Source organism: Drosophila willistoni, chromosome 3R (assembly GCF_018902025.1).
Source record: "Drosophila willistoni isolate 14030-0811.24 chromosome 3R, UCI_dwil_1.1, whole genome shotgun sequence".
In the NCBI taxonomy this organism is placed as follows: domain Eukaryota; kingdom Metazoa; phylum Arthropoda; class Insecta; order Diptera; family Drosophilidae; genus Drosophila; species Drosophila willistoni.
In genome coordinates, this window is record NC_061086.1 from 14,858,872 (window position 1) to 14,880,630 (window position 21,759).

The 21,759-nt window shown below is 36.4% G+C and overlaps 1 protein-coding gene across 1 annotated transcript; it reads right to left on the reverse strand.

Moving 5' to 3' along the window:
• Positions 1-9,244: 9,244 nt before the first annotated feature.
• LOC6650225 (NEDD8 ultimate buster 1) lies at positions 9,245-11,252 on the reverse strand. Its single transcript, XM_002073954.2, has one exon. The coding sequence runs from the start codon at positions 11,190-11,192 to the stop codon at positions 9,312-9,314; it is 1,881 nt and encodes a 626-aa protein (XP_002073990.1). The 5' UTR covers positions 11,193-11,252; the 3' UTR covers positions 9,245-9,311.
• Between the last annotated feature and the right edge of the window lie 10,507 nt (positions 11,253-21,759).

The following is a 21,759-nucleotide window of genomic DNA, read 5'->3' on the forward strand; positions in this document are numbered from 1 at the left end:
AACGACATTGACAACGACAATCACGACAACGGCAACGACGACGGCGAAGACGAAGTACAACGTAGATAACGTAAAATCTGATCCTCCGCACGCTGAACTTGATGTTGTAACGGTCACATTCAAACTGAACGGTAAATATTTTTTTTAACGCACTGTCGCCCCACAATCTCGCATTGGGCTTAATCTCTCTACATATGACAACAGTGTGTGGCTCTCTCTTTCAGCTGGGGAGCCAGTTTATTGCTCTCCTAAGCATAAAAACAAAACATGAGTGAGTAGAGCGTAGCGGGTGAACAGTGTTTTATCGTCTTTTGTTTGATCGCATTTCTCAGTTCATAACTTAGCGCGCTCCCGCTCTTTCAAGTGTCCCATCGGCAACCACCCACATGCAGCCCGCAACAACAACAACAACAAACCAAAATGTTTGTCGTACTCAAAGAGAGAGACACACTATGAGCGCGCACACATAAGAGCTCCATTGAGAGAGCGCACGCAAGCACGTTGTACGCTTTTTGCGGCGAATTCGCTCAAAAAACGCCAATCGGATAAAGTTGGTCGAGATAGCACCACAATTTTACCAACTAATCGTGTTGTCACGTTCGCACTTATTCATTTTGACGACCGCCACTTCCGGTCGTGGAATGCGGCGCTCTGTTGCTTTTTTGTTGATAATTTTTTTCTGGTTTTCTTATTTTCTTTTTAATCTTTGTGGTGTGGATAAAAATTGAGCATCGCCTAAGAGAACGAGAGCGAGAGGATGCTTTTGTTTGTAGTTATAAGATGAAATGGCTAAGCGCCCGGATAAAGATGTATAAGTTGGATTTGAATTGGGGATTTCAGTTTGCTTCTTTAGCCTGAGTCTATTTTCCTTTGCTTCTCTATTAATCGAAATAGTAAAAAATTATTCAAAACTACAGAAATCGAGACTTTACATAAATTAAATTAAATAATTCGCAACTTGTTATTGATAATGCCAGCCAATATTGGCGTCATACTGACGTCACAATTTGGCATAACGAATAAAATGACGTAGGCTAAAATTTCATTTAGATTACGTCAAAGGATCAGGATTTTCATAAAGGAATAAAACGACATTAGTTTCAGTGAATGAAACGTAAAACACGTTCAATTGCGTCGTTAATTAAATTTTACCCTTAAAAATGAATTCTGATTTCTATAATCTTGAACCGACTTTCGCTTACTTTGCCACGGTTATAAAGGTTGGTAAAAGAAGGAGTAAATTAAACTTTCCCAATTCAATAGAAAAATTTTCTCACTTATGTATATTTGCCTTTCAAATCTAATTTAATATTTCTTAATGTAAATTTGAATATCCTTAAGTCCATTATACAGTATTTGACCTTTATTCAATGCTAATTTGCTTCAACAAATTTACACAAATTAAGTTTGTTTTTGCAAATTTTCGCTGAATGGGCACGGCCATTGACGGACGGTGACGGCAACGACGACCAAAATCACGGCTTATTACGACGCGACGGGCTTCTTTCAGACGAAAACCAACCCAAAAAAAAAAAAAAAAACATCAAAGTCTTACAAGCAACCTTCTAAGCACAGGGCCAAGCCAGCAGCCGCATGTTGCGCATTTTATTTCTGTTTCGTTTTTATTTCTTTATAATTTACAACAAAACGCGCAACAAGCGCAACGAGTTTTCTGCAACTGAGCATGTGACGGCAACAAAAACGCAAAAAAAGAAAAAGAGTTTTGTGTTTTTTTTTTCCTTCTTCAGCGGAACACAAGAAACTTGTTTGCAAGGCCTCAAGCATCGACGACGTCGAAGGAAGGAGCCCCCCACACACAAGCACACACACACACACAGAGACAAAAAATATAACAATAGCAACAACAATCGGCAACCAGCCAAGCAGCCAGGCAACATTGCTGAAGTAGACAGGTCAAAGGAGCAGCAGCAGCAGCGGCAGCGATGGCAGCAGATGCCCTTCATCTACCGCCTCAGCTCCCACATTTGCCTCAAGAGAAAAAGCGCAATAAATTTAGCTGGCAAAGTCTTCGATTAGTTTTTTTTCGGGTTTTTTTGTTGTTGGATTTTCTCCTTCTTTCTTATTTTTTTTTTGGAAGGGAGGTTATTTGGTAAGAAACGGTTTTTGGAGGGCATTGGCCATTGATATACTTGGGACTTCTGCATCTGATGATGCTCTTAAGGTAAGAAGTATTTCGACAAAAGCCTACAAATTGGGTCATAAAAGTAATTAGTGAAAAACTGTTGGAATATTTGTGTGTGTGGGCGAGGAATAAGGACGCAAGAAGTTTATGAGAGTCGCACACACACACACACACAACAACCAGTCAAGTACTAGCTCTTGCCCTCCCCAAAACAAAATTGAGAATCAGCTAATTGATTTAACTCGCTCATTTCATTGAATTGCCACAGAGAATGGTCCACAAGTGGATGGAGGAAGGAACTGCACAACAGGAGGTAACACCGAACCAGCAGTGACCTTTAAGCCATCAAAGTTTCTAGGCTGTTGGACTATTAATTAAATAGCCATAAACTTAAATCACGTTTTATTATGGTCCCAACACAAAAGACCATTACAAGGCGACCAGGGATGGCAATTTAACTAGACCAGGACTATATATAGAGGCTGGAATTAATGACAAAAGCCTTTATGTTAAATATTTATAAAGTTTTCATGAAAATTACAAGTCATGTTTCAAGTTTGTTTCCTTTTTAGCTTGTAAAATAAGGTTTTTAATAATTGATTAGCAATCTACATTTGGAAGTCCTAAATATAACTATTTCCATCAAAAAAATTTCAAATTCTATTAAATGTTTAGCTTTATTCCGCAATTGATTCTTGTTTGTTACTTTGTAAGCAAAAATTGCTAAGCTACAATGAACAAGACCATTCAAAACTGGTTTCATAATTTGTTGCGAAAAATATCAACTAACAATTAGTCGTAAAAATGCAGTTTAGTTTCAGTTAGTAAGCAGCGTAAAACTGAATATCTATTCTAGAATTGACCTAGTTCCTTCCTTTTTGATAAAGAAATTGCACTATTTATTTGCCAACCCCGCAGAAAACCTATTCTGATTTCCTGGAAGCCCTTAAGTCCACTCTGGGGTAATTAAAAATATGCCTTTTTTATGGCGCTGACATGACAGAGCAGGCTCGGCGGCTGGGCATAAAACTAGGCACGATATACTCATATAGTCAAACAAATCTGTAAATCTGTGTTCTGTGTGTGGAGGAGTATAGTAGTTGTAATTTTTTGTTCTTGTTGTTAACGTTGATGTTCAGTGTTTGTGAAGTGCGCATAACAATTAGGCAGCTTAGTTCATGGTTTGCGGCTGCTGCTACTACTAACAATAAGAGGAGAGGTCGGAGTAGGAGTAAATAGAGGAAAACTGGGATGCCTAGGCGGCAACTGGCTGCATGTATCCAATGTCATAAAAATATCAAGAACATGTGTTGCCTGCCAGTGATTGTGTGAAAGATGGAGATGGGGAATTCCGGCTGTCGTCTGCCAGGCTTGCCCCATCATGTCTACTTAATGAGCACAAAGATTGCAGGGAATGGAAAATATGAAAAGTTCATATATATATAAGATACCCAGTTGAATTTTTAATCTTTAACCGATCCCATTTTATGACTTTTTTGACTTTTATCAAACTTTAGATAATAGATATTCTGGGCCTTTTGTTGGTTTTTAATCGCAATGACTTAAAATCTATTAGCTAATCGAACGATTACCGTTTTGGTTTCCATTTAATTTTCTTGGATTTAATTTTAATTGCAATTTGACTCTTAATTGCCTTCAATTGAATGATTATTCAATTAAGTTTACATACAGATTTAACATACAAGCAAGCTCCCTGAAGTATGCAGTAATTTTTTGCTTTTTTCATCATTTGTTGGACATACAAAAATAATGCCAAGAGATTTGCTATTCATATGCCATACGCAGAACTTTTCTGGCTAAAAGGGAAAATATCATAAAGAAAAATAGGAAGGGTAAAGTCGAGCCATAAACAAGAGTTATATCATCAATCAGTGAGCAAATTTGCATTCTTTTTTCCCCTATTTTTAGTTGTTTCCACCCCCCACACCACACGCCAATCAAACCACTGCCTGTTGACAGGAGCATGTCCTCCTGGTTGTCTGTTGTCTGTCTTTGTCATTGGCGCATCAGGCGCTCTCTCGCTTCATCAGCTCACGCTCACTGCTGATATGTAAATCTCATAAATCATGCACACCTGTCGTCGATGGCAGGCAGCGGGCATCGGTGGCCAGCGACAGGCGGCAGTCACAGGTCGAGTCAGTCAAGTCCAACCTTGGACAGCAGCCGACCAGAGCAGTGTCTGGGTGTATATGTTTGCCGTGGTCAAGCCTTTAGGCGAGTGTTATGTCGTTGTCCTTGCCTCTAATGACATTCGGGCTATGAATGGGTGTAACTGCCGCTTCAGGTGGCAGAAAGAACCAAAAAAAAAAAGGAATCAAAATTTGCTAAATGAACGTTACGTTGCCATCATCCATTGAGGGTCATGCATTGCAAATTGATTAGCCACATGGAGTAGCAGCATCTTTGACTAGGCAGCAGCTTCATTTTACTTTCCCCCACATGATGGTTTTCTTCTTTTTCAAACAATTTTAATCTGGTTAAAGAAGCAAATAATTTAATTTTGAAGTGATTAGGTTTTAAGCATTATCTGATCAACAGTTTGAAAAGATACTTCAAAAAGTTTTGATAGGTTTGGATTTTAAACAATTAGGATCCCTTTTTATCCTTGTCAGTAATACTTTACAAATTTATAAATTCTTCCCTTCCTTCCTTTCTGATTTGAGACTCGTAGGTTTAAAAAAATTAAAACAAACCCCATCATCTTCTACATAACAAGCTTCTGTTTTGTGGTCATGTTCAGCGATTCGCCTGCATCACATATATTTCATTTAATTTTGCAACATGGCCAACAGCAGCCTGATGTTACACGTTTGCTGCACCTACATTTTATCTATTTGTAAAATAAGCAAATGATGCGTTAAAAATGTCAACTTAACCACCAAACGCCCCCTACCACAGGCCCCAGAGTAAAATGAGAGTGAACCCAAAAATTGTCGCAGTCACAAATTTTGTGTGCTCGGCCTACAACAGGCGCACTCTGCTGCAACAGCAGCAACATTGGTTAAGGGGCAGTAAAGTACAACAAAAGAGGCAACATTTGCTAATGACAAACATTGTAGAGAGAGAGAGCGAGAGGGAGATTGGGCTGAGGCGGTACATGGGCGTGGGTTCTGGTCTATGATGGCAATGCCTCCTGCTCCAACCCATTCGGGGGTTTGGGGAATTTAAGTTTTGGCCCCCGTTGTCCAGACAAGTTTTATTATTATGCAGCGTGCGTTTGCCACAACCAAACTGCAAGTGGGTCGGGTTGAGTGGGCGGAGGAAGAGGTGAAACAGAAAAAAGTCAAAAGAAAAGTCCTTTCGCATAAATACGCCTAGGACATGTGCTGCACATAAATTTTGCAAGGTATTTCCTTCCTTTTTTTTCGTCTTTCTCATCGTTTTTTAAGGGTCTTCCACCGAAAAATTTTAATTGCGATAAAAATCTGACTGAAAAAAATATCAACTCATGCTTTTTATGCATTTTTAATAGCGGTTGCTGGACAATCCAGCTGTTGCTGCTACTGCTACTGCTACCAAAACCACACATACTCAAAGTGGAATCAGATACGTGTGCGTGTGTGTGTGTGTGTGGTGTAGGTGCAGCATTTGGAAATGCAACTAACGTTGGTTCGGCTGTTCCTGTAGCCTGCTTTTGGGCGACAAGCACCCAGAGGCAACATCCCATGGCGAGGTTTATGATTTGTGGCGTATTTATGTAAATTTGTGGTTGGTTTTTTGGTTAAAGTGTCTAAAAAGGAAAGCTCTTGTTCACTTTTTCTTTTACTCGTATTCTCTCTCTCTCACACACTCTGGTTTCCGAGTCTGGTTGGCAAGCAGCAGGTGTTGCGGCCAAGCAATTAGTAAAATCCAGGACTCTTTCTATTATAATAAAGCTTTGCAATTTGTATATCACCGGAAGCTATTAAATAAAATAAAGCTAAAATAAATACAAATAAAGCGGCAATCTACAACTAAAATGTATTAAAGACATACAGTAAAACTAATTTTAACTGCGAATATGCGGAAAATATTTGTAAAACGATTAAACAAATGTTTGGTATTTTCTGAAATCTGAAAAATCATAATTAAATTATAGATATAACATGCATTTGGTTCTGATACATACTTGTATAAAGTCAATCTATTGGTCGAGGGAAAAAATCAAATCAAAAATCATTAATATAAATTCATTTGGTAAGGCTATTTAAAGTACAGCTTGACCAAGGATAAATTAATCAAACCCATTTTGAAATTCAACTTGATTAACCATTAATTTTCAGTGGAATGTTTGGCTTGCTTAATTATTGAAATGCCTAAATTGTAATTTATCCAATTAATTTTAGTAGGGGTCACCAATTCCCTAAAAGTTCCTGAATAGACATTTTCTCTTTCAATTGGTGTTAAATTTACAAACTGTAGATTATCACATTGTAAATCTAGCGTGTCAACAATTTAAATCAAGTACTTAACACCCAAACACCAGCAAATTCTTACATATCAAACCACTCACTCAACTCCCTCCCAGGCCCTGCAAATACTTTTACTTTTTTTTCCTTGTTGGTGTAATGAGCGTATCAACAACTCTTTTTTTTCGCGAACAAATTAAATTACATCCTCTCTGCTTCCTGGCATCCTCTCACTGGTTTTCCACTCTCTAATGTAACATATGCCGAAAGTAATTCAAAGTGACAGCCAGCCAAATTGTAGCAGGAGTCGAGCAGTTCGTTCGGCATCGTCTATAAACCATGACAATTTGTAGTCCTTTAATTAAACTTTTTCGTTTGAATGGTTTTTTTCCCTCCATTTTTTTTTTTTTTCTTCTGGATTGCAACTGCTAAACGATTTGACATAATGAAAATGTAAATTACGGTAAAGTTATATACACATTTGATTGTTTTTTCTCTCTCTCTATGTTGAGCCAGTTTTATGAGAGCATAAACTTTGCTTGCCACATGAGACGAACTCATTAGAGGAACCAAAACTTTTGGGCTAAATCTAAATAGATTTAAGGTACAAGTCGTATATAGTGCATACATTTAGGCGCAGCTGCATGACAATGTCTTTTAATATTAATCCACCATATAGAAAGAAAGAATGAAAGTAACGATAAAAATATATATATACCTATGTATATAACGAGAAAAAGAAATTGAGAAGATGAAGGAAGAGGAAAGAACAAATTTTCATCCTTATTATTTGTCGTTGGCTTATCAACGCACTTCCGCATCATTAAATAATTTTATCATTTACATTATTTTCACTTTCTAAGCACAGAACGAGAGAAAACGAAAGAGAAAATAAGAGCTGGGAAAGTTGACAAAGTTCTGTCGAGGGGTTGCGGCTGGATTTTGATTTACCTAATTTGTAATTTATGCAACTTTTTGCGGTTTTTGGGAAAATCTTTTTTTAATTAACTAAAAGAAAATAGATAACAAGCTGAAGAGCACAATTCACTTGGAAAAAAGTTTAGTTTATGATTGTTAGCAAAGAAAAATTTTGAAATGACAGCTAAGAAAATACTTACTTATGTAATAAATGCGGTTCATTCTAAAAATAAAATTTCACTAATTTTAAATAGTTTTCATTCAATATTTTAAATTTCAGTTGAACTTAAAGTCTCTTAAAGTTTCGAATGTTTTAATGTGATATTCTTTTTACCCATTCTTTTTATAAACAATTTTTAGATTGCCTTACTTGGCCGATGTCCAATATAATGATGATAATATCAAATATAAAATTGATTTGACAAGACATAAAATTAAATTCCCATCTTTTTTTTTTTTTGAACATAAACTTGCCAGACAAGCCCATTAAAGTTTCTAAACAAGAACAAAAAAAAAACAAGAACGAAACAAAATAGTAACAAGAAATGCAAATGGCAAAAGACATGAGAAGAGAAGCGCGAATGAGTGGGCCTGGCATGCGACAAACGATAATGAGGACACTGAACAGCAGCAACAACTACAGCAAACTGGCACTTGCAACCAACAATGATAATGTTGGCTGTTGATGACAACAAGAACAACAACAAGAACTGTAGCAGCAACAAATCAGGCTGCGAACCAAGTTAGTCCTTGGTTGGGGTACATGAAAAAAACCGAGAAAAACCTAAACGCTGCCACTGCCTGCCGCTGCTCATTTTCGCTACTAAATAAGACAACCATCACCCGCCAACCCATCTCTACCCATTTGACTAGGTTTTTGCAACAACATTTTGACATTTTTTCAGTTTTTCTTTCTTTTTTTTCGTGCACTTTTTGTGCCTCAAAGTAAAGTGAAATGTGCAGCGCGCCCTGCATTTATTTAGACATAAAAATCTTGCGACAAGCAACATTTTTTGTGTGTCTATTTTCCTCCTTCCACTTTTTATAATGAGTTTTGTGTGTCACATTTATATGTATATATACCATGAACCTCTTTAAGAAGCTGCCATCTATCAGGCGATAACGAAAAACACTTTTAAAAATTGTACATTTTTCCCAGCTCTTGCGCTCTCTATCATGCACGATTTACTCGACAACCCAGTTGTGAGTGAAATGTCAAGGCACTCAAAATGTGCGGCATGGCGTAACAAATCTACCTAACAATATCCAGACAGTCACACACACATACAGCCACACCCACACCCACTTCCATTGAGGAGTAAAAGCAGGACTCAACCAAGTTTATTTGAGATTTAACGATTTGGAAATAACTCACACACAGAACGACAAATTATTTGGCCATCAAATGCAGAAGTTTTTCAACAACAGACGGAACCAAATAGTGCCAAAGACGGGAGGATGAAAAATTATTAATTTTTCACAAAGTCAACCACACGCAAAAAACATAACGTACAAAAAAAAAAAATCGACAAAATACTGTGACTTTTATGCACATGAGTTAACAAACACGACGAGCAGAACATGAACAAAGTTTCCTAGCATACTTATCCGGGCAACGACTGGATTTGATATTAATGGGGAGAAAATATTAAAATAATGAGTAATTGTGAGTGAAATTGGAAAATCCTACATACAAGTTATTTTAAGCAACGAACTAAAACAGATTTTCCTAAAGTGGCAAATATCTATATACCAAATTAAAGTTGATTAGGACTGTGGTTAAACTATAAAATATATTCATTTCATAGAAATAACAATGAAAGATTGTTATTCAAGAGCATTTAACGCTCTAAAAGATTCTTATACTCGATCAAAATTTGTTCTTCTTGTATCAAAGGCAAATCCAAATAGTCATTATCATTCATAGTTAGATCCTCATTAAAACGTGTATAAGCCTTATATGATTCCAATTCCGATTTGGCCATGGTTAAAAATGTTTCAATCAACTGCAACTTACTTGACGAAATATCAATAAAAGGACGAGCATTAGAGCTTGATGTAGGTTGCTGCTGCTGATCATCAGGGTTACCCGATAATGTTTGTGACATGTTGTCAATAACTTGAAGTAATTGATTTTCGTCTGATTGGCTTTTCAGAAGGAATTCCACAGAACGTTTCATATCATTTTGTGTGGTCTCCAGAGCGATACGAACCAAAGCCATAGGAAAACCCAATTGATGTAGAATATTTAAAAGCTGCTCATCGGCTGGTGGAGTTGTTTGTAGGTCGGCACCTAACTCATCGGCATGAAACTGTAAGAGATCCACACTATCAGGAATATCATTTTTGGTACGCTTTAGGGCCTCAACAACCAGACCACGTTCGTAGCCCATATCAGTGAGTTGACAAACACTGCGGGGGTTAACCCAATCTTGATCTGCATTATCTGCGGCTAAACGATTTTGTTGTAATCTCTCCGTTTGAGCATCTGCTCGTGCTGTATTTAATTTCTCACGACGATTATTGATAAAAAGAATGGCCTGATCAGCATCACCGGAACACGAGCGTAATGCCAAACGAGCATCGGCCACATCGTAACCCATATCAATTAGACGAGTCAATTGATCGTCATCGACTCTTAGTTCAGCCAAAGCCTGGCTGGCCTCTTCAAATTTCTCATAGGCCTCATCACGACGATTTTGATGGAATAATATGACTCCCTGCAGCAAATGCAAGCGCATGATCAGGGCACGTTCGGGGCAACTTGATCCTCGTATTGAACGAATTCGTTTCAAATTCTTGCCATAGCTACGCTCAAAATTCCTCTCGCATATATCCAAACGACGCTGGGCATCGGGCAATTGAGTTACATTCTTCAAACACAAATAACACCAGACAATATCCAAATTCAATAAAGCATAATTATCAACAGATTCCAAAAATTGTGAATTACATACGGCAAAATGCTCATCCGCTTCAAGTAAAAGTAGCAAAGCCTCATCATAATTCTCGCGCCGCATAGCAGCTCGAGCTTTCTCGCAAAGACCCATGGCCATCAATAGGGAACGATTCTCATTGGGTGGCAAGAAGATGGCATTGCCATCTTGATCTTCCATTTCGAAAAAACGTCCATCAGCATCCACCACAGACTCAATGTCAGCTTTAATCTTTGCTATACGCTCATACAGAACAGAACCACGTTCCGTATTGCCATCACTGGAATTGGTACTCTCTTTACTTCCAATAATAACCATTAGCTGTTGATTATTATTTAGTCCCTGATCGTTTAATGTGCTGTTTGATGAAACTATTTTGCCAGCCGATATACATTTCACATAGCTTGCATTACTCAATTTTAAACGATTGGCAATTTCCTGCTGTAAATCCAGACCCAAAGCATTTAGAGAGCACTTTATCTCAATTATTTGAACAGTGCCACCTTTGCTGTCCACACACCGTACACTGAATGTGGCCATCCCAGTTTCATTGAACTCCTTTCGTGCCGTCAACTTACGCAGGGCACTGTCCTGCAATTCGACCAAGGCACACTTGCAATTCGATACACTTATGCCCAATTCGCCACTGAGTTGTTCCGACAAACGATCCATTTCAGACTCAATGCTGCCCACATCCTCATGGTAATATGGTTCCTGCCATAGCTTAATGTCAAGTTCTCTAAGTCGAGCTCGGAGTTTTACAAAAGTATTATCTATTTCAGACATTCCCCCAAATTTCCTGTTTTTCAATGTACGACGACGAACTAGAAATGTGTTCACCTTAACTGACACTTGACGATTGGATGTAATGATTATGAAAGTAAACCCGTATTCGATGTGAAAATTATTCTATTGCAACATGTTGCATTGCCAAAGCAGCAGTTAGCAGTTGAGTGGAACTTTTGATAAAGAATTTACCGCAAAATGTTTCGACAAATCTGCAATTTTCTTAGCCTGATGGGCCAATTATCACACCAAAAAAAAAAGAAATCCCAAAAACTTCTATGAAACAGCACAAAATTCACTTAGCCACAAACCCGAGGAAAAAAGCAAAGAAAAATTTGTTCCCCTCTCCCTCTCAAATGTCGAATAAAGCTGAAAGCAAGGGCAAATTAAAAGCAATAAACCACAGACAGAAACATCCTTAGACCAAACCCATCCAACCAAATACCAAATCGAATAAAGGCAAACAAAATGAGGAAGAAAATGGCAAAAGAAAATAGGGGACAAAAACTGATAGCTTTGGACATATCAAAGTTTGTATACTCTTAGTCTGATCTGGTCAGTTTTAAAGAAGGAATTCTTTTATGTGATCTCTAAATATATTTTAACTGATTTTGAGAGTAATAGTATGGAAAAACTTAGGTCTACACTTATAGTTTGCATTTCAGTTACCAACGTTGGGACTAAAATTTATATACTACCTTCTTCCTTGACAGGGTATGAAAGGAGAGTTGCAAAAATTGTCATTGTCAGCTTAACGCGCTCAAAGCGGAGCGTCGACGACTTTGTTTGGCCGTCCTAACAATGTGGGTAATAAATGTAACGTGTGGTTAAGGGTTAATAACTCTAACAAAAGGCACACACATACAACAACAGCAAAACAGAAAATAAGCAAAAAAGAAAAGAAAAAAGTAAGAAATAAAACAGTAAAGTGACAAGGCCAAGACATTTTATAGATACTTTCTTTATTTTTTCGCCTTCATTCCCTTTTTTGACGGCATACAAAGTGTGGCTGCTAATGAAAAGTACCACACACCATGGCTTATGTATTGTGTGTGTGTGTGTGTGTGTGTTGCAAATGTGGCCAAATCAGAGTTGGGGTCGGGGTTCAGGATTGGGTATGGGGTCGGGGGGAGTGGGCTTTGGCGTTAGGGTGTGAATGAATGGATATGGATGTCTGTTGTTCGTCGTTCTTGTCTGTGATGAAGTAGCCTGGCATGTTTACAGATGGGAATGGTTGGAAGGTGGAAGTCGGTGGCTTTATGGTATGGGCTGGTGAAGAGCGATTGCTCGTTTCGCTTGTGTAAGAGTGTGACATGTTTAATTGTTGTTGGTATTGTTCATTTCGGATTTTATGTTGCTTACACACACACACACACCCACACTAACGGACACACAAATATCAAGAGACTACTTGTAGTTTGTGTATTATTATCTTGATTTAAGGACCTTTTGATTAAAACTAATACTTTGCTTAAATGACAGCCTAATTAAGCAGAATATATATATAAAGGTAACACTAACTCATAGAATTTTGCCAAAGAGGAATTGAGAATTCCATTCTCAATCTTTATTAAAAAATTATTCCATAAAAAGTTTTGTTTTCCAGTCCCATAGATTTCTATAGATTCCTAGATCAAGTTATTGATCAAGCTACCAACTTAAAAATGCATTTTAGAGATTGTTCCATCTTGTTTTTCTTATTATACTTACAAACCTCTTTATCTCTCTCACTATTCTTTGTCTTATATATTCTGTAAATTCTTGTCTTGTACCATGTACTGCACATGACATAAGTTAAATGTCGACTGAGTGTTTCTGACAGCACCATCATGTTGCAAGCGACACAGAGACGACAAAAGCAACAACAAAAAAAGGAAAGAACTTTTCTTCTACTGTCCGTCCCGAGGACTTGACTTTATCATCCCAAGTATGGCGACATCTTCTCTTTCCTGAGAATGAAATAAAATCAATGGCATGTTGACGGAAAAGTTTCTGCATTTCATGCACTAAAGTTGACAAGTGACAAGTCACTTTCATTGTACTACTACACACATTACAATTAATTAAATTATTCTCAAAAACTCGAGCGAAACTTAAAATCTGTATGAGCAAAAGCCATTCCGGTATCATAAACCATACGCAGAAGCAGCAGCAAATCATCGGACAGACCCAACCGAACCCAATTGTGGGTCATCAATCTTTTGCAAACAAATGCGGTTCAATGTTTCTGACAGCAAAGGGTAAAAAGAGATAAAACCCCAAAAATGAAGAGACATGGGAGAAGCAATCAAGAAAAAGGAGTCCAAATTAACAAATAGATATACGACTTGTATAATATCCTGTACAAATGTAAAGCAGCTGATCTCAAAATACAAAGTATTTACAAATCAATTTATCAACAATCGATAAGAGAGTTCCAGAAGTGTTTCTAAAGATTAATCATCCTATTCTTACTAATACACATATTTTTACTGACGGTTTAGTTAAAAATTCTGTCTTAATTTAATTTTAGTTTTAATTTTTTTGTTTTAGCTTTAGTCATGCTAAACCAATTTTGGTTGTCTCTGCCAATTGAATTGAATTCATCTTACAAACTTTATACTATTTAGTTCAACAATCTTCAAAGATCTTTTTAGACATAATTGGCTTACTAATATATACTTTCATTTATTGATAGGCATATGGAGTGCCCTTTGCGGTAATAAAAGAAACTTTAAATCAAATGTTATAGTCTCTTCTCGATTCGAGTTGAAGAGCTACTAATATCATAAACAATTAACAGATTTAATTTGTGGACTAAAATTTCTTAAAAGAATAATCTTAAACCCATGTTCACTTATTTGTAAGAGAAAATTTATAGACTTTTCCGAATGGAGTATCAAAATTTTAGGTCTTGACAAGTTTAACCTTTGAAAATTACTTTTCCAAATGCATTGAACAAAATCCACGCCGAAAATCCATCACTTATCTAGGGTATTATACCCAAAACGCATTGACAATGGAGCACCAAAATGGCAATCGACAAAAAGAGTCACACTAGGGGGAGTCGTTCTATGGCAACGACCACTACCACCACCACCACTACCTCCACTGTCAGATAACAGCAACATCGCCACCACCTAAAAGTGAAGTATCGTCCTTGTCTGGTTTTGATGGTCGCACAGCGGCGACATATTACTTCCTTATTTGTGGGCCGTGCCCGTGAACTTTGCCTCTCAGTAGTCGCAGTCGTTGTTGTCGTCGTCGTCACGCTCTGAAAAGTGAAACATTTAAAGCACTGCACAGCAAATGCGTTGTCTTTTTTTTTGTCTTTTTTGCTTCAGTAGAGTTGGGTGGAGAATCTGTTGGAGTGGGCAAGGCAAACACACGATGGACGCATTAAAACAATGACTGGGCGCAAATACAAACGGAATTTTGCTACGCTGACAGACAGCAACGAAGCCAAACATCCGTCAGATAAAAAATTGCCCGCGAGCCGTACACGAAATTTGATTGAATCAACTTACTGCTATGTGTCAGAATGAAAAACGTATGTGGATTTTCCACTACTCGTTGTACTTGCTAGAGATACAAAATATGTGGTTTGCCATTGTCCTGCAGTCCGTTGTCATTGTCATTTTCCTTTTTCGGTTGGGAGACGAAGCCCGACCCCAGTCGGTTTGGCATGATAATGATAAGCGTATAAAACCATTAAGTGATTCCACTTAAATGAACACGTTAGGATAAATGTGTGTCCTGTCTGTGTCGCTGCCCTTTTTGGTTATTTTTCCATTTCACCGTTTTTGCTGGTTTTTAGATTTGTATAACGCACAGTGAGTTAAAATGCCAAAAAAGAATATTTAAAAGCATTTTTGTAATATTTTATGTCTTTCTAAGAGAATTCGTTAAATTATATATGCTGAAAAAATAACTGAAAATTGTTAAATGTGTTAGAGTAGAAAGCATTTAAAATAAGGGCACATGGGACATGAATTTGTATAAACTAATTTCCTTGATTTCGAACCACTGTAATGGCCCAACTAATTGAATAACGCCAAAACCCCCAAACGAAAAAGTAAATCCACAAAAAAAAAAGGAACCTTTTTTTTGTGCCAGCAAAAACAGAAAAAAAAGCAAAAATAAATGAAGATGGGCCACAATGACGACCTTAACCAAAACTCGAGGCGTAGCCCAAACAGGGGACACCACATTGCGAAACCGTGGGGAACAATGGGCGGGGGATGAGTTGAGGAGGGCATTCATGCTAAATGGCCAACAAGGTGACAATGCAGATATAATGCGATATGAGGAGCCGCTCAGCCAGACATAACGACAAAACGTGCCGGGCTTCAATTGGGAAAAAACAATAACAACAAGCAAAACCTTACCAATGATGATGACTCCACTCTTCCTGCTGCTGGTGATGACGATGGCGATGACGATGATGATAATGATGACAATTCGCAATTGATAATGCGTAAATGTATGCCAAAATGACTGATGGCAGTATGCCGGGTAGGGTCGAGGACAGTGGCAGACAGGTAGTAAAATTACTTGCTTATCGCTTAACTTTACGGACAATATAACAAGCAGATGGACGTGGGTTATAAGCAGACATCAAATGATGTCGTTTGAGGTTGCCAAAGAAGTAAAACAAAAATTGATGATGGGCAAAAGAATATATTTTAACAACTCTTTCAGTTAGTAGCGTACATAAAACCAATAAGAGTACATTGATTAGAAATCAAAGGCTGTTAGTTCTCCCTAACAAACAACCTTCTAAATGTGGTTCACACACACACATACACACATTTTTCAAGCCTTGAGCACAAAATGCAACTTTACGCCGTTGACATTAGTTAATTGTCACCCACTTTTTGGTTTTTTGGGCAAACATGCATTTGGCCAAAAGCCAACTAAACGAAACGAGTACGAGGAATGGTTACAATTTAATTAAGTTTCTCCTTGGCACTTAAAGTACGTTCTAGTACAAGTCTCTACCACAATTTTTACAATTTCCCTCCCACTTGCTGACATTTTGGGCTTGCTTGGGTTTGGGTCTGGTTTGGTTTTTAGCTTTTTGCCTTTTACTAATTACGCAAATGTTTCAACTTTAAAATGGCGTCGCCATTTCATGGGTACTGCGTGTGAAATTTACAACCGTCATCTTACATCTAGCCATACACACGCCCCCTTTTTCCTTCAACTCGCCCACTTTACACTTTGTTTTGTCTGTTTAACTTTTATTCATAGCTGGCTGACTCTTGCTGATTGCGCTAAGAGGGAGAAAAGCGGAAAAAAGTAAGTATAAAAAGGTGTTGGAGGATGCACACACACACACACACAAACACACACACACACTCGCACTTGCTGCCATTTTGTTTTATTTGTTTAATGTTGAAATTAAAATAAGAAAATATTACATTTTTTGTATCAAGAGTCAAGACATAGTGCAGTGATGCATATGCCTCAAGTCTCTTAGAGTAATCATATAAAATGATAAATGTAAGAATCCTCTCTCCTCTACAATGATTAACCAAGCATCTAGTCCCCTTTAAGCTTATATCCTTTTAGGCCACTTAAATAGTCATAACAATTGGAAAAACAATTGCATTTCGTAGCACTAATATGAACAAAATTGTTTGCAATTTATTTTTTATGCCAAAAACTCACAAAATATTAATAGCAAGCAGAAATAAAGTTTTCAAGGATTTAGCACGTAATATGTAATACAAAATGTACAACATACTTTCGAATACAATTTTCTGTTGGGTCCTTTTTTTTGCTTATTTTATTGCAATTTTGAACTTTAGACATGCCAAGCAATTTTTCCCACCGATTGCATTTCATGGCAATACTTTTTCTCTTGCAAAGGCGAAGCAGGCTAAGACCAGGACACGGATTTTTTCACACACACACACACACACATACACAAAAGCTTGCTTCTACATAGTAAGCAAGGATCTCCGGAACACATTTGGCAGTCGCTGTCAGTCAATCTCCATTAAGTCTCCAACACCTTATTGAATTTTATTGTAAATTGAAAACAAAAAAAAAATAAGAAAAGAAAAACTGCAAAATGCCAAAGGACACAAAAATAAAAGAGTATGCCAGACTAAGATTTAGAGAAAGTCAAATTGCCACACACACACACACACACAGAGAGAGAACCAGAATGAAATGAGTTGGAGATCCCCAATGGGATAATAGATACATGGTTTTTGCTCTTCCCCCATCTACCAGTAAAATTAATTTGCATAAATGGCCAAACGATTATGTAATTTGTTTATGTCACATAAATTATCACGCAATGAAAATAGTTTTCAAATATGCAGACAGACAAAAGAAAAGACAGCGAGAATGTGAACTTTATACAGAAATTGGGCAAATTGGGAGAGTCTGGCTTATTAGGCCAAAAGAGACCTGACCAAACTATCAATAAATTATAAAGTCGTTGGCCAACGCCCACACAAAATTTTCAAAAAATGTATTTGCTTGAGCTGAACAGATTTAGCCAAAGGAACTAGTTCCAGCATTAGAATATTTAGCATTTATTAAGTCACAGGAATTAAATGACGAGTTAATAGTTAACGATCAACTCAAGAGAGTTGATTTAAGTTAAAATTAACTGGAAATTAGATCGACAAGCTTCTCGACATGTTTAATTGACTTATTTATATAAAACAAAGTTCAAAATATGACCATCAGGTTCTTTTCATATTAGTTTTTAAATAATATATCGTATATAATATTCCATAACGAAAGCGAGAATCGAAGGTAGTCGGTGTGAGAATACCAGAAGAAGAGAAGAAGAAGAGAGAAGTAGAAGAGTGGTCAAATTAGGAAAATTATACGAAAAGAGTGTGAGGCAGCGAGAGAGATCAAATTAGAGAGCAGAATGGATGGAAAGAAGGAAAGTAAGAGAGCTAGATACAGGAAATGAACGAAAAACGAGGAATCGAGAAAGGTAGAAATAGAGCACTTTCCCCATTTTCACTTGCCCTTGCTGAGTCACTCCCGTTTAAATAAGAAGCAACATCGGGTGAGGCAGCTGCGGGGGAGTTGGTAATAATTATCGACTCAGACTTAAGGTAAGTCACCCAAAACCAATAAGAACACATTTTTTCAAATCTAATCTAATTGTATTACATTCAATTTACAGTTTTCATTCAGACATTTATGATCAGAAAGATAAACCAAAACAAAGATAAACCAAACTCATCTAAACAGAAAACCCATGAAAAATCAACACCTCATTGGCAGCTAAGTGATAATTTAACATTAACTTTCAATTTTTAAATTCATGAGGATGATGAAGTAACTAAGAAATTTTCACTAAACAGGAAATCCAAAAAAAAAAATCAACAAATCAAAGGATAAATAATAAATTTCCCGACAGGTAATTCTGGCAAAACTATCACAAAGAAATATTTATGATCAAAAGATGATAGAACAAGATAAACACAGAGAAATCTTAAATAAACGGGAAATCCAGGAGAATTCAAGTCCCTAGCAACATGATAAGTAATAATGATAAATTTGCCAAAATGCAAATCAAATTTTTGAGTTTACAATGTGTAATGAATTTTTCTAAAGGGCTAATATGTTGATGTATGTACATATGTATGAAATGTTTTTTAAGGGCGTTTATATCCATTTAAGAAGTAAAACTTATCTGCTCTTCTTTTATTCAAAGGATCTGTGTTGTATCTAGATCGCTATCGAGTAACTAAATACCCAAGTAATTAACTCAAATAAAAAATAACATTTTTTCTAAGTTCTCACATAATAAAATAGTTTTTAAATACAGCCCCATGCTATTTTTGACACACATATATAAAATAAAAGAAAAAGAAACTCTGTTTAAAAATTATTTCCTGTTTATGAACTACTTAGGATTCTATCAAGTCGATTGAAGTGCAACTTCTTCTTCTATATAACTACTTCTCCTGCCTGACTAATTTCAGTTGGCATTGTATATTTTAGGTGCTTGCCAGGACCGCAAATTTTATGCACGTTATAAATCACGACGACAACTACGACAACGACGACGATTGCAAAACTGTTCACATTAATTGTTGCAACGTCATTTTCGGGCCTATTGTGTTGGCTTGACTGCTCTCTTTCCCCCCACCACATGCATACAACATACCTATCTAGACAAATATTTTGGTAGTGTGGGCCACATTTTGTGTGACTCCCCAGACGCCTCCTTTGTATCACGTGGCAATTTTGCAAAAAGGAATTTCAACAATGTAGACGTTTTTGCAAACAGCAAAATCAAAATAGGGAGAAAGTAACGAACAAAAAAAAGTTAAAAAGGCAAAATCCAACTACTTTTTATACACAAGTTTGGTTCTGTATTGGGTTTTGGCATCTATAAACTACGTCTGGATTTGCGATTTGTCAAAGGCCAGTGGAAAACTGATGTCGCGGATTTTGTATGGTAATTTTCATAATTTTACTTTTCACACAAAGGGATCATACAAGAGAACGAGCTTTGCAAAAGTAAGGGAAGAAGCATCTAAAAAAGGATATATGTGGGCTTTACAAAATAAAGAACGACAAAAAACAAATAGATTTACCAAGGACCTGGCATTGGAAACAAAATATGCATGTATATATATGAGAAGTTATTTGTTTTTAAAAAATTTGATAGTCCAGAAGGTTATACTTTTAGTTAGCGAGGCTTTTTTACGTATTACGTAAAGAACATTGAATTTCATCTAAACTCCACTATAATTATAGGCTGACATTAATTAAAACTGTACACATAATAAGAAACTTGTTAACTTTCAATATATGTAAGGGAAAGTGGGTCTAGTCGGCGCATTTTTTTTTAAATATATGCTGATCGGTAGCTCGTATCCTGTCATATGGGCACTTAATTAAAAGGTTAATTCATTGTGCAACTATTGATCAAAGAGACATTTAGATGAGATTTACCGTTACAAAGCTATAGCGGGTTTTTCTAACATACCCGAAATTGGCGTTGTCAAAAATAGCGGGGCAATGTGGCGCATGGGCATTTTACATTTTATAAAATTTTTTAATTTAAATAAAGCAATTTTTCGAAAAGAGAACAATAGTTTAATATTTAAAATGTTTTCTTATAAATAAGACTTTTTGTATAACCAACAATGTTGTTTGGTTTAGACTTTCATTTATGACTGTTAATTTCATCGTTTGTGTGACAACTATATGATCTAGTATTCTGATCCGTCTAAGTTTATTATCCAAATATAACCTACCAAAATGCGATCTTAAACGCTTATCACTTTTCGGATAGTGCGGTTATGTTTCAGGATAACTCGATTAGGCCCATTCTCTCCTATATACAAAGAAATATCGCTTCTTATACATTTCTACCTGTGGATCACCTCAATTCTTGCAATACAAAACTATTTTACATTAAATAGTTCACCAATAATTATGGCTTACTTATATATATATATAATTATACCTGGACCTTTCTTACATAGGATTTCTTTCTCTCAATGTACAAAAGTACGGGGAAGTCCAGATAAATTATTTTTTATTAGCCAGATGTCATTGGCCTATCTGAGGTGCAACTCTATTTGATGAATAAGACTAAATATTCCTGGTACTTAGTATTTAATTATAGAATATGACTAGAATATATGAAATTTAACTGAATCTGCTAGCGATTTCAAAAATATATTGAAAGTTATAAACAAAAGCATGTGAGCAAAAATATCTTTAGTTGGCTTAAATTTAAGATTCAGTAGTAGATTAACACAAGCCAGAATTAAGAATTTCCTATGTACAAATCTTGCATTTCAATCACAATTTAATTTTGGTTTTTGAATTTTAAAATCACACTTTGATTGTAAGCTTTGATACTTAAAGACGACTTACATAAATTTTTGACATTTCTGCGTATAAACAAAAAATGTTTTCTCCTATTTCTTGATAAATAAAAAATTTACTTAACCGCTTAAAGTATTAGATTTTGTGGTCGCTTTGCTAAAGCTCAAAAACATATTCCAATTGACATTTCTAATCTAAATTCATACCAAATATTATGTAATTGCATTGAAAAGGGTATAGTTTGCTATATTTTGTCTATTTTTTGCTTTAAAAGGGTTTTAAAAACATTTTTGCAACGATTTGCTGCTGATGTATGCGTATAAGTATGCATGTATTTCCATATATTTATGAAGAACCAAAATACTCCTCTCATAAAATGCAGGCAAAAACAATTGAAAGCATAAAGTTATGCCATGACAGAGTACGAGAGCGAGAGGGAGAAAGAGAGAGAGGGGGGAGACAATACACAAAAACAGCAAAAGGGCGTCGTTAATATTTCAAAAACAGAAACAACAACCGAAAACACAAACAGAATACGTAGAACTCAGAGATGCGTACAGATGAGAGACAGAGAGAGAGAAGTACCAAACATACTTGACATAAGCCAGGACAATTGCACTTGACTTTTACTTGGGGAAACATGTGGAAAAAAAATATTAAGGCATATTTCTCGCTTGGTCAGCAATCGCACAAAGGTGAAACAAGAACAGACCGGACAACGAGGTCCCTCCATCTTATTTTCCAACTCTATTGGCAT